The sequence below is a fragment of the Artemia franciscana genome, chromosome 10, assembly GCF_032884065.1.
Source record: "Artemia franciscana chromosome 10, ASM3288406v1, whole genome shotgun sequence".
NCBI classification, from domain to species: Eukaryota; Metazoa; Arthropoda; class Branchiopoda; order Anostraca; family Artemiidae; genus Artemia; species Artemia franciscana.
Window position 1 is genome coordinate 9,789,683 of NC_088872.1, and position 15,096 is coordinate 9,804,778.

General features: G+C 32.9%; 1 protein-coding gene across 2 annotated transcripts in view; it reads right to left on the minus strand.

Moving 5' to 3' along the window:
* Positions 1-6,293, minus strand: part of LOC136031758 (UPAR/Ly6 domain-containing protein qvr-like) — a 48,465-nt gene extending 42,172 nt beyond the window's left edge. The window contains exons 1-2 of one of the 2 annotated variants that reach the window (XM_065711490.1): positions 5,991-6,293; positions 808-940 (exon numbers count right to left, since the gene is read on the minus strand). In XM_065711490.1, the coding sequence (XP_065567562.1) occupies positions 808-871 (64 nt within the window). In that variant the 5' untranslated portion in view covers positions 872-940; positions 5,991-6,293. The remainder of the gene's footprint in view (positions 1-807; positions 941-5,990) is intronic. The other variant, XM_065711489.1, reaches the window with a different exon arrangement.
* Between the last annotated feature and the right edge of the window lie 8,803 nt (positions 6,294-15,096).

Here is a 15,096-nt window from a genome sequence, read left to right on the forward strand (position 1 = left end):
AGCTTGAAAAAGGGATCATACAATTGAAAATTGAGAGGACTAGTGCCCTTTTTGAATAATCGAAAGTGACTCGAGGGTAACCAGCCCTCCGCTCACCGCCAAAATTTCCCCAAAAATATCCAATAAAAATTTTAGATAGCCATTTTGTTCAGCGTAATTGAAGTTTCCGGAAATTCTATCTTTGAGGGTACCCCCTCCCCACACACAGCCCTCAGGGTAAGGGTCGGAAGATATGACCTGGGGGCACATAAGGTTCTTATAGAAAGGGTGATCGTACAAGCTTCGGAGAGGGCTCATAGGGCTGGTAATCAGAAGTTCTAGTACCCTTTGTAAGAACCAAACTTATCGTTTCGGTTTTCATCTACTTATTGATGGTAATTTATGGTAGTTTTACGCTTCGAAGATTATTTGGTCTTATTTCTGCTTATTTTTGGCTTAATGAAGCTTTTCACCTTTTTTTGAAAACTTTTTTTTAAAGTTTTAAAAATTAATTAATAATAAACCAAACAATTTGACCTGTTCCCCCAATCGTTTGAAAAAGAAATATAACAATTTGTTATAAAAGCAAATACTTTTTATAGAGCTATTAAATGGGTATTATGTTTTATGAGATGGAATTTTTATTTGCAATTAAATTTTGTATATTTAATAAGATATCCACAAGATATACGATGCACCTTAAACGATTCTATTGGAAATCATTTCTGCGGCTTAAGATATGACATAGCACTTGAAGATTATAGAAAGTATTGGCGTAGAAATAAGAAATTATGGGAGAGTATCACCCCACAGGTCTATAGAACTTACCGAGTAAGAGGCAGCTTAAACTGAAAAGAACCAGAGAATCTGTAAGGAATAGTTTACCAGTCATCTGCTCCAGGCTCAAAACTCGCACTACTTCTGGACTTCAAATGGAGGAAACAATGCCGATCGTTAAGTTCTGGAAAGATTGTTATGAAAAGATAGTTTATTTTATCCTAAAAATCATTCAGTCTTATAAAAATTGTTTGCTCTGCAAGAGGTACATAACATGAGCCAATTGGGCTACATGAGCCCATTTCCTCCCAAAATCTATTTTACAACTATTTCAAGATTCAGTTTTGACCACTCAGGTAAGTCGCTTATTTCCTCTGTCTTTTTTTCGTCGTTTGTACACACCCCTTTCAAGAAACATTGTTTTCCTTCCCAAATTATACTCCTGTAAATGTGTCTGCCCTTTGGCTCGAAGAATGCGTCAAATGGGCAATTTTTCTAGCTTTGCAATTAAAAATTAGTTTTCACATCGATGTTGTATTGTACTCCATAAGATCTCTACTGCTTTATAGATAATGTATGTTCATAAGTTTAAATTCAATCCGTTTTCTATCTTCATGAAACTCCTTAGTATTTTCTTAAACTTTTTCATCTTTGATGCACGTTTTCTTCTTAAGCTTTAATTTCTGAATCTTGCTTGTTGTTAGAAGTTTTTAGAAATGAAGGCAGCCACAATGAAAATCTAAAAAGCATGATAACGATACTTGACATGTACGGTTCAGAAATGTGAGCACTGCAAAAAACTAAAGAACATAGTCCAGATGTTTGCTCGAAAAACTGTTTCGGAATATTTCATGGAGCTCAGTTGAACAAAAGGGTTAACCAAAAAGAGTTTCAAACAAAGATATTTTACAACTATATATTATATGTATGAAATACAAAATATTGTATTATATGAAATATATTAAACAAACAACATGCGTTAGACAACGCCATTTAGGTCTATAACTAAAGGAAGGTTTTAAGGATCACGCTAGATTTTTAGGATGAAAGACCGTACTTCAATTAAATCTTCCTCTTTGCAGTCCAACTACGGCCAAACTAAAAGCAGGAAATCCTCAAACGGGGTGAAAAGGAGTCATAAAAAATAATTAAAGTGATTTTGAACGCCCTAGGGGGATTAAAGAGTAAAGGTTTCATAGTTTAGGGCGAAAAAGGTGCTTGCACAGTTTTGTTTGCGTCTGAAGGCCTAGTTCTGTAATTAGTAGACCCAATCAAGATTCAATCAGAGTTTTATTCAGTTTCTGGCCGCTTTATGTGTGTGTGTTTTCACTAAGTCACCCAGCTTATAAGACCGCAAGATGTCACAAATCATTTGTCCCTTATTTTACTCGGCATTTTGATAGTATCACCTTAGGAAAGCATTTAACATTTGATGGCAGCAGTGGCCACTTCTGGCCACTGTGTGTGTGAATACACACTCACTATCGCTGTGTCTGTGTGGTTCCGTGCTCTTAAAGAGTAGCTTAACTATTCAAGCTATGAACCATTTCTTTGGATGATTCTTATCATTTCAACTAATTCAAACTGAACATCTGTCCAGAATTCTGTATATACAGAAGGCGGTATACTAAAATTACTGAACCGGAAGCTAAATTCTGGAAACTGAACTGATGGTGTGTCATATTGTAATTTTTTCTTAGAAACGTTGAACCAAAATATTTCAAACAATTTATTAGCCACAAAGCCAATGTATGTTACATCGTTCTGTATGAAGAACGATGTGATGGCATTTGTGAATATTTCTATTTTGTGAAGAAGTTGAAACAACCACTGAAAAGTTTGTGGGAGAGGGTGGGCGTGGCTTTAGAAGTGTAACTTGTTGACACCGAAGTTGTGTTCTGCTAATCTCTTCTGCAAAAAAAAACTCCTAATTAATTAAACCTCCAAATTAATACCTCTTCGTAAATTCGAACTACCTGCTTATCCCATTAAAACTGCACATTTTGAAGCTTAAGGAAGCAAATATCCATTGAATCCTGAGGACTTGAATGACTTTGAGGAGCTTGAGGACCCACAAGCGAAGAAGTAAACAAAGACGAGCTCAAAGTAGAGAGAAGACACTTTTCCAAGTTCACCAATGCTGTTCAAGATCAGATAATAGTTCTTGATGGAGCACTGCTTGAGCTCTTAGATTTTATCCAGCAATACAATTTTAATACCTCTATTCCTAAACTAGTGATGGTGGTGTGATTGAATTTTTTTTATCATCAAAATAAGTATAGCCAGCTATGAGAGATGTTATGTCTAATTATTGCTTGAAATTTCATCTACAATTTTTTTTTCACAAAACCGTTGTGACTTTTAATGCATATTTTTTCTAACTTTAGAAAGCTAGGTTTACGAGATGAAAAATGGCAAAGATAAGACAAGAGAGAAAAAAGTGTTAAGAAAAATAGAATATGATCCTTCAATTCTAAACTTAAAAAAAAATTTCACCAGCAATAACTTTAAGCAGATGGCTCTAATAGAGCCTCAAAAAACTTCTCTATCCTCGTCTGTGGACACTCTGTTCCAATTGAGTAATTGAGGGAACTATTACTGATTGGCTTTAAAATTTTCTGAATTTTTTTTCTAGTTAAATATCATTATGATTGGTCGTTTACTTTCTTCTGTAAGCTATTTTAAATACAATTTTAATTTAAAAATCATCTCTATTAGAACGCAATTCTTAAAAAAAATCTTCTAGTCGACTTCGGCAATATGTATATAGTTTACTTTACAAAATTATCATCATTACTTTGGAAGACAATATTGGACACTTGGCTTGTCAGTAAGAATTGTACTAGCCGTGTCCAAGGCCCGGCCAGAAAGCATATGCCTATATATTGACAGATTTTCTTCTGCCAAACTCTTGACCATGCTGGCTGAAAGAAAAATAAATAGGACTGGAATTATAGTGAAAAACGGTATGGGGCCAACACTTTTAACAAAAAAACAAAATAAAAAAGAATGGCAGAGGAACTTCTGTTTTGTGTAAGTGCTCAGACAGAAAAGCGGCTCTTACTTGAGGTTTTTTTGACGAAGGGATTCTTCTAACTTGCTACTGCCAAAGGTATAGAGGACGAGACTAAGGTCAAACGGTGTGACAAAAACCAGGGATGATGCTTACAGGTCAATGGTCAACAACTTGTACCAAATTACCAAACCTACATGGATAGTTTCAACCTCGTGGACCACAGGGTTACCTAGTATCGTCTTGCGACAAATAACTAGGAGGAAAATATCTGGTGAAACCGTGAATTGTGTTTGGAGGGTGAAAATCAGAAAAACCATCCACCGCTAGCAAGAAAAACACTGCACTGCAACACTGGAATTCTGTGACTCGAAACATACAACTCGACGTCAATGGCGGAAAGATGTTGTAATAAATCAAGATGGATATGATGACATTGCAAATTAATTTCATCCTGTCAAGAGAAAAAAACTACTTAGATAACTTCGAAGACCACACTGCCTTTCCATAACGAAAGTAAAACAGTTCAAAATAGGGATGATACCTTTTTATTGACAGTGAAATATAAAATTATTTAACTGGATATTTCGAACACATATACAGTGTTCATCATCAGCAGTAAAACTTTTACTGCTGATGATGAACACTGTATATGTGTTCGAAATATCCAGTTAAATAATTTTATATTTCACTGTCAATAAAAAGGTATCATCCCTATTTTGAACTGTTTTACTTTCGTAAAAACTACTTAAAAAATTTTCCCCGAAGCATAATTTTTTTTTGAAAAATATACTTAATTAAAAGTTTATTTTCTTCTTATACTTTTAACTTGATAGAGTTCAAACGGCCACATTTTTGGGAACTATCTAGGGGGTTCGGATTTTTCTAAATCCTACTAGCTTTAATAATTATTTATTTTACCTAATTACACAGAAATCAAAAGAATGGGACCCCATTTTTCAGTTGGTGCATTCAAGAAAATTTTACCGAACCGGCTACTAAAAGCTCACTGCAGCGCCAAGCCACCTTAAGTTAATCTTAGAAAACCTGAGAAAAGCCTCAGCACCTTTTCCACAAGAGAAGTATTTCTACGTTCAGGTCTCAGAAGGCTAACATATTGTAATTTATATCCATCCAATAGATGATAATGGATTTTATCAATGGCAAAACATACACTTAGAGGAGGTCATCAGGCTTATAACACTTAAATTTGTTTTGACATATAATAAGGTTGATTTATAAATTTCGATTTAAAAAACAAATTATATAAAGAGAAACAACAAAGAAGTTCACAGAAAAATTTTCATTAATTACAAACTTTTAGTAATTCGCTAAAATAAAAAGATAAAGAGAGGTGAAATGAATAAACTGAAAAATGCAATGAAAAAACAAGATGAATTGCCACCAAAGAGAAATAAGCTATTTAATTAATTTTTTTCTTTAATAGCAAATGGACACTCAGATACTGTATTTTCTGGTTCAATCTGAGCTCACTAGCAATCATAAGGCTTTAGAGCCTTAGTAAGGCTTTAGAGCCTTAGTAATCAGTAAGGCTTTAGAGCCTTAGTAATTTTTAGTAAGGCTTTAGAGCATTACTAAAAATGTATACTTTTCATGGTTCTAAAACACGCCAATAAAAAAGCAAGTACGAGAGGCCAAAAAGAATACTGGAACAGTAATTGAAACATAACACTACCTAACACTGGCTTTTGTTCTCATTGAATTAAAATTGAATTAAATACTCATGGAATTAAATAATATTTAAGTATTTACAGCATTGACAGTGAAGGGTTTAATTGTAAAAAAAAAACGTATAAACAAGAATAAACGTAAAAATATTATTAAGTTCTCTGAGAACTTTTCTTCACATTTGAAGGAAAAGATTTTTTTTCATAATTAAAGCTTACAGCCAATGGTTGTATTCTTTGGCCATGATTAGATTCAAGAACGTCACCGGGTAATTATATCTTGATGGGGTAGGGGTCATTTCTAATGAATAACTGTAATGATAAGAAACTAACGCACTTCTAATTTGCAATTACACTGGAGAACACACCCTTAGATAGAGCTTTAATTGTATTATTTTTGAAAAACGGGGGGGGGGAATGCATCCTCCTGGCTCCTCCCTATGGAAGCCATTTTAAAACTCAATTGTGCCTGTAGTATAGAAAAAAATGATAATTTATCTTATTAATAAGTGCATATCTTGTTCATGACTCACCTTATTTGCTTCAGTAACGTGTACAATTCATGCTATAGCTCCTAAAAATAATAGGATAAAATTATTCATGACACTTCGCGAAATGTCAGGTACAAAGACTTCTCCAAGTTTAAGACTTGGAGCTTTAGCCGACAGAAATTTCCGAGTTTCAAATGTAGAGTTCATGCGCGGTATTTGACCGAAGCTCTTAGATTTTAAGAGAGAGAGAAACAAAAACTTGCATCAAGTTATCCGCAATGAGTTGGCAATGCGGAGTCATAAAGAAATAAAAATGTGCCGAAGTTTTGATGGCAAATATATTGTCCTTGTTTTCGTTAGGAGCAAATTTAACAGGATAAATTGAAAGTTACACAGTATTTATGTTATGGCACTTTTTAAAAATCCAAAAAATAAAGTGAAGAGCATTATCGAAGTTTAGGGCGAGCAAAAATAAACCAACGTAGAACATTTTCAAACGTCAAACGAACAGAAATTATCATTAATATATAAATGAAAACCAAAACGAAGAGAAATTATAAGAGTATTTAGACCAAGCATAGCGACAACAGATACTGCTACAAATGAATAATAAATCTTGAAACAAGCAGAAATTAAGATGAATAATCAAGTTGAATTAAAAACAAAGAGGAACAACCACAAAAAGGTGCAAGGCTATCACCTCCGAATCAACTTAATATATGAGGCGTCTTATGAACTTTGAAAAATTTTGGGCTTTGTCTCATTTGGTTAATTGTGATTTAGATTTCTACAGGACCTGACATTTTGAAGCATATTAGATTAAAAATAGCCAATTTTCGGTGCAAATTTTATTCCAAAAATCACACTGGTCACCTCTTCTCAATATGAAACTTTTACGTCGATTAGAGAAAATATGTTAGTAGTATCCCCTCAGGCACCGCGATCGTGGCCCTGTCTCTTCAAATCTTGGTTTTGGCACATATTTTTTAAGGTTTTCTAAGATGTTGGCACATGTTACGCAATACTTTATGTTTTTTCTTTGAGAATTTCTAAGTTTCAAATGTAGAGGTCATGCGCGGTGGTTGACTGAAGCACCTAAATTTTGAGAGAGAGAAAGAAAAATTTGCATAAAATTATCCGCAATGAGTTGCCAATGCGGAGTCATAAAAAAATATGCCGAAATTTTAACAGCAAATATATTGTGTTTGTTTTAGTTAGAAGAAATTCAACAGGATCATTTGAAAGTTACCCAGTATTTTTATTATATCACTTTTCAATTTTTTTTTTTTTAAAGAAAAGTGAAGAGCAGTATCGAAGTTTAGGGCGAGCAAAACTAAACTAATGTAGGACGTTTTCAAACGTCAGACGAACAGATAATGTCATTAATAAATAAATGAAAATCAAAACGAAGAGAAACTATAAGAGTACTTGCATCAAGCATAGCGACAACATACACTGCTACAAATGAATTATGAATCCTGAAACAAGCAGAAATTAAAATAAATAATCAAGTTGAACTAAAACAAACAAGAACGACCACAAAAAAGTGTAAGGCTATAGCCCCCGAATCGACTAAATAGATGAGGCGTCTTATGAACTTTGCAAAACTTTGGGCTTTATCTCATTTGGTTAATTGTGATTTAAGCGTCTACAGGACTTGAAATTTTGAAGCATATTAGATTAAAAAATAGCCAATTATCGGTGCGAATCATCTATCTAACTCCAATTTTATTCTGAAAACCCCCGGGTTCGCTCTTCTTAACATGAAACTTTCAAGTTGATTAGTTTTTGAAGACACGGGTGCTTGTTATGTAATACTCTAGGGGATGTTTTTTCTTTATAAATTTTCTTTCAGAATTTCCAAGTTTCAAATGTAGATTTCATGCGCGATGTTTGACCGAAGATCTTAGATTTTAAGAGAAAGAGAAAAAAAACTTGCATCAAGTTATCCGCAATGAGTTGTCAATGCAGAGTCATAAAGAAATAAAATTATACCTAAATTTTGACGGCAAACATATTTTGTTTGTTTTCGTTAGGAAAAAATTTAACAGGATAATTCTAAGGTTATAAGGTTTTTTATTATATCAATTATTGACAAGTGCTTATCTTATTCATGATTCACCTTATTTGCTTCAGTTTTTTACAACTCCAGCTGTAGCTCCTGAAGATAATAGTATACAATTATTCATAACACTTCATGAAATGCCAGGTACAAAGACTTTACCAAGTTTAAGACTTGAAACTTTAGCCAACAGGAATTTTTCAGTTTCAAATGTAGAGTTCATGAGTGGTATTTGACCGAAGCTCCTAGATTTTAAAAAAGAGAGAAGCAAAAACTCGCATCAAGTTATCCGCAATGAGTTAGCAATGCAGAGTAATGCAGAAATAAAAATGTAACGAAATTTTGACGGCAAATATATTGTGTTTGTTTTCGTTAAGAGAAAATTTAACAGGATATTTGAAAGTTACAAATTATTTATGTTATATCAGTTTTTAAAAAACCAAAAAATAATCTTTTTAAAGAAAATTGGAAAGCCTTATCGAAGTTTAGAGCAAGTAAAAATAAACCAACGTAAATCATTCTTCAAACGCTAAACGAATAGACATTATCATTAATAAATAAATGTAAACCAAACCCAGGAGAAATTATAAAGGTTACTTTCATCAAGCATAGTGACTACGGATACTGCTACAAATGAATAACGAATCCTGAAACAAGCACAAATTTAAATGAATAATCTAGTTGAACTAAAACCAAACAGGAACAACCACAAAAGAGTGCAAGGCTATTGCCCCCGAATCAACTTAATAGATGAGGCGTCATATGAACTTTGAAAAATTTTTGGGCTTTGTCTTATTTGGTTAATTATGAAATAGGTGTCTACAGAACCTGAAATTTCGAAGCATATCAGATCACAAAATAGTCAATTTGTGGTGCAAAGCATCTATTCAACTCCAATTTTATTCAGAAAATCCTTTTGGTCCAGTCTTCTTAACATGAAACTTTCACGTCAATTAGAGAAAATATGTTAGTAGTATCCCCATAGGTACCAAGATTGGGGCTCTATTTCTTCAAATTTCGGCGTTGGCATCGTTTCTTAAAGTTTTTTCAAGACGCAGAAGCTTGTTATGTAATGAGAATTTCCAAGTTTGAAATGTAGAGTTCATGCTCGATGTTTGACTAAAGCTCTTAGACTTTAAGAGAAAGATAAACAAAAACTTGCACCAAGTTATAGGATATGAGTTGACAATGAGGAGTCATAAAGAAATAAAAATATACCAAAATTTTGACAGCAAATATATTGTGTTTGTTTTTGTTAGGCGAAAATTTAACAGGATAATTTTAAACTTACACAATATTTTTAATATATCGATTGTAAACAATCCAAAAAACAAGTTCTTTTTGAAAAAGTGAAGACGCTTATCGAAATTTAGGGCAAGTAAAAATAAACCGACGCAACAGACAAAACCAACGAACAGAAATTATCATTAGCCAACGAACAGAAAATACCATTAATAAATAAATGAAAACAGAAACGAAGAAAAATTATAAAAAGTATTAAAGAAAAATTATAAGGCGTAGATAATTATAAGGCGTACTTACATCAAGCGTAGCGACAACAGATACTGCTAAGAATGAATAATGAATCTTGAAACAAGCAGAAATTAAAATGAATAGTCAATTTGAACTAAAAACAAGCAGGAATAACCCCAACGTGTAAGGCTACCACCCCCAAATCAACTCAATAGATGAGGGGTCTTACGAACTTTGTAAAATTTTGAGTTTTATCTCAGTTAGTTAATTTTGATGTAGGTGTCTACATGACTTGAAATTTGGAAGCATATCAGATTAAAGAATAGCCAATTTTCGGTGCAAAATATCTACATAACTCCAATTTTATTCCCAAATCCCTTTAGTCCAGTCCAGTCTTTTTAACATGAAACTTTCACATCGATTAGAGAAAATATGCTGGTAGTATCCCCTTAGGCACTAGGATTGGGACCGTATATCTTCGAATTCCGGTGATAGCACATTTTTTTCTAAATTTTTTCAAGATACAGCCGCTTGTTACATAATACTTTAGGGGACATTTTTTCTTTTAAATATTTTTCACGGTTGTTACGTAATAGTTAATTGTTTACTTATGTAAACGCTTTCTTGAAGATTTCTTCAAGACTTGTTCCTTCTGTTGCCAGTCAAGTGGGAAACCCCGGTTAAAAAAAATAATCTTGGTCCTATGTTTACTTTTGTTGATGACGTATTTTGCGTGACAACAGTACTTGTTTTGGTTCCATGGGACCCTTATGATCCACCGAAAACAGGTTTTGAAGGTCAACAACACTTGTATTGATGGGCCTTACGTAAGATTTGTTCCACTTACCTCAGTATTGGAAAAGAGTTCAGAGTGTCAACATTGTGAATATTGATTATTGTTCTTAGCAGATTTTTTTAGTAATGAATGCTTTTACTCAAACAATCCTTTAAAATTAAATTATACCAGTAGCATATAAAAATAGTTGTATAAAATATAAAATATTAAGTATAAGTGAAATACGTATCAAGTTCTTCTTTTATAAGACTTTTTTTTATGTTAAAAGTTATGAGGGAAATTGTTAAAATGTTGCAGATTTTCATTTACAATGGTGCAAATTCGATTGAAACGGAGTAAATTTAATTTATTTGATGAGTGGTCCAGAATCGGCAATTACTATATTACTGTTGTTATTTACAACCTTTTTTTTATTTTTTTTTATTTTAACTTACTGTCGAAAGGCACATGCCTAGAGAGAGTTCCTTATTTCAACTTTTTATGGAAGGCAAAGCATACCGCTACAGGTCTAGAAAGAAAAATAATATTCTATACTATTATCAAAATATATAGAAAAAATTATTTAAAACCATATTTTGGTATTCTTATTAACCCTTCCATTGTATTTGTTTTACTCTTAAGCAAGGTAACCCGCTTTATTTTTTTACAGTACCTAAAAACTCTGAGGGATTGTTCTCGAAGAAAATACTAAGACAAAAATATTTAAACCATTTCCCCCTCTAAACATAAGATAAAAATCTAAATTACTTATCTTTTCCATTCTTGAATTACAAGCTACATCTTGAGTCCGTTTACTCACCATTACAATTCAATTTCTTATCAAATAGTAATAATAAAATGTATTTTCAATACCTTTTTCTTAACAAAAAAAATTAGGTCAGTAGCACCTGTTCTCAGAACAAGCTATTTGTGTAAGAAAAAGCAGACGCTCTCTTCTTTATGTCATGAGATTGCAACATATAATTATGTAAATCAGCGGACACTGCTTTTATACAAAAATTATAAAAAGGGCCGGCAGTTTCAAATTTTTCTAATAAAAAAAAGAAAATACTTCAGTTTTAAGCCCTTAGGAGGGGGGAGGTTGCAACTTCGCTAATTGCTTTAAGCCATTGACCCAAGCTATTTCATGTTGCCCTTGGCGCGGCCATTTATTAAATAGACCCCATACTACTTATATTTCAACGACAATTAACCAGGGGTTAAGGGGCTGGGACCCCATATTATATTTGCGGTAGCCATAGGCTTGATTTGGAAAACAGCTGAAATTATTATTCCAGCTAAAAATAATAATTTTTCGATGTTCTTACTGCTTGAAAAAGTAGAGTTGTGATGATGACTCTAACTTTAGCGTAAAGAGTGAGGTGATGAGGAGAAAACAGCCCCTCTCCTATAAGGAATAATTTATGTTCGCTTTAGGCTTTAATGTTGATCCTTACTTTTAGTTAAGGAAAAGTTTTTCTTATTTAATTCCTGAACGTTTTTCTACTAATGTAGGCTCGAATTTGGCTCACCATACAGAAAAATTAAAACGAAATCTGCATGATAATTTTGGCAAATTTATTCCGTATTTGAATTTAAAAAGAGCTTTCTATTCTAATAAACATACCCCACGATCTAAGTAGCCGCTGTAAAAAAAAAAAATTGGGTCATAAGTCAAACTTTAGTGTAAAGAGCAAAGTATTGAGGAGGGAGGAATCCTTTATTTGTGGAATAATTGCTGTTCATTTTCCAAGTAATACCGGTAAACTCGGCTCACCCACTAAGAAATATACATCTCCCCTCCATAAAACTCCTCCGTGGAAATTTTCTTCAACGTCAATTCAACTCCCTCTTCAGCCATAATTCCGTCCCGACAGTCCCATCTCGCTGAGGCTTTCCCTACCTGTAAAATGGCTTGCGGATTATTCAGCCTAAATAGTTCTATAACACCTTCTCCCAATCCTCGAGGACTATTATTTCAATACGATCACCCCTGGAACAAACAAATAAACACGAATCCGTGATCTGTTTTCTGGAAAAAATAGCAAAATTCACCATTTTCGCAGTATGAAATCTCTACAGTGGGGTTCTCTGGTACACGGAATATGATTGCGTTATTTTCATTAATATGCCCTTAAATTTTAGAAATGTTTCTGCCCTATTTAAAAAATCAGGCAAATTTTCGCTGGCCGTCAACTTTTGATGGATAAAACTAATTTGATGAGTATCGCGTATTAGGAATCAGCTTAATAAGCTGATTTTTTTTGTGCATCTATTGATATTAAAATTCGGTTTTTTAGAGTTTTGGCTCTAGTGGGCCGAGTCGCTCTTTACTCACAGTTCGTTACCACAAATTTTTTGATGAACAACTAGATGAATATAATCACTCTTGGTAAAAAAAAAATGATAAAAAAATCACAAAATACAAATTTGTTTCTGTTAAAATAAAGAATTTAACATTTCTTATTATAGTGGCTACAAATACCGGATCATGGGTACTCATGCATACTGAATTTTACGGCGTATTTGTATTGTGATTGTTCCTTTTTTAACATTCTTTCCTTATAATTTCGCAAACTTTCTTATGTGCAAATAAATTGTAATGTTTAACTTCAAACTAAAACAAATAAATATTTGTAATTACCATGAAAATCTGATTCTTTGATTTAATGTTGTCATTATTAAATTTTTATCTGTTTGTTATTAATGAGGGTCGCTAATTACACAACGTTAATTATTATGAAGAATTAGAGTTTTCTTACTCCAACCAAGCTATTTAATCAAAATTTTTGAAGGGTCACTCTGTCAAAAATTATAATTTCTATTGCCCTTTTTAGGGGTCAAACTAAAATACTTCTTATAGGCAGTCAACCATGGGCTAATACAGTTTTTCCAGGATTTACCCTGTTTGGCTCTCTTTCCTTTGATTTCTTCATAATTAATTTTTAGTTCCAAATCACCGAGGGGGCCACAGCCCCCTGTTCCCTCTTTGCGGGTGCCCATGAACGCAATTCTATTTAATATAAAAATAGTAACCAGCCTCACTTCCTGTCATAACCGTAGCAATTATTTTGTTGTAAATAGTACTAATCACTTTAATGCTTTTAACACGTACAGTCTACAAAGGTAAAACTTTTGCTAAAGCTTTTTCATGGACTGATTCAAACGCTTGCCTATAATCTATAAGGCTAGGGGCTGAAGAAATTTAATGGCCTTTCTTACAGATGGGTTTAATGCAAATTTTCCTGAACTGGCTTGGTTTTTGTTTTTACTGCAAAACCATATTCACAATCCTCAGTAATTTATCTCTAGCTTTACAGCCCCTATTTTTAAATAATTATTTACCCTATTATGAGAAATCAAGGTCTAATTATTTTTAATTCGTTTTAATTGCCCACCTTTGCTAATCCTTCCTTAAAAAATAAATCTTCCTTCACTTCCAAAGAACACATTCACAAAATGTTATCCCTAAATCTCTTTAACATGGTTTTTACTACGAGTTCTAGAACGGTATAATCTTTAAATCGAGTAGGTCCTGACTGACTATTTCCTTTCAATTTCTAATATGCCAATGTAATATTTTATGTCAGCTGAAAGCATCTTCCAGATCCTCAGTAATTTTATCCAAGGGCACCATTTCAGACCTCCTTAATTTACATTTTAATGCTTTCTCCACTCTTCTTATCTTCATCTTATTTTGATATAAATCTTTCCTTTTAATGTCTCTTGTGCAAGCCCGACCTCCTTTTTACTAAACATTACCCATTGCCACCAGTATTTCTAACTGCAATTCTAGCTTTACACCCTAAGACATCATCAGTGACTTTACAAACTATTTTGTTAAAATTCTTTAATCCATCTTCCTCAAGGTCACATTTAGGCTCTCCGTTTTTGCATACAATGGTTCTTGAATTGTTCAGTGGTTCTCTTAAATTCTCATCCTGGAGTTTGAAAACGTCATAGCTTCCAGAGATGGTAGCTATCCTTCTTAAATTTCAGTTTTGGATTAACCCTAGATACTACTAGATAGTTCATAAGGACTTTTAACTTGAATAAACTCGTTCCTATATACCTAAGTATCCTGAATCAATCCTGCCAGTCTTTAGTTTACTATAACATAATAATATGCTATAATATAATTATAATATAATTAAGCTCCAAATAACGTTTTGATATAGATTTTTACGTTTTCATATTTCATTTTTTTTGTTCTATAGATCGATATAAATATATCTATAAAATTGATTTCAAATATTACACAATACCCAGGGTTGCCAACTGGACTTATTTTATGCTAAAAGGAAACGTTCTCAGAACTCAATGATATAAAAATGGCTAAAAATTGACATATTTTAGAAATTTGGCAAACATAAGGATAAAATAAGGGGAATTTTGGTAGATTTATGACAGAAAACGAATTATTCCCCAGGTAGATATATTTTGGTAAAAAATATATCTATTTTTACCAAATTAGTACTTTTTCTTTATATATTTTTTTTCAAGCATCCAAGTTTTACCAGATATGTCGCTAGTAAAGGATTTTCTTCAAAGTAAAGGACTTACTTTTTTTTGCATGTTTATATGAATTTTATGCTGTCGCACTCAGGCTTTTGTATGAATTTGGTATATGGATTTCGTCGTTTTCAATATATTTGATGTTAACTGGGCTGTTTGAAAGAGGTTTACAAAGTATTTGTTGGCAAGCATCCCAGGGGACACATTCATGGATTGAAAAGTTGTCAACTGTTTTTAGTTAGCAAAACGAAAACAATGCCCTTAGCGCAAAATTTTCAAAACTAAACATGAATGACATCGTATACAATACTATTAGTTAGCTG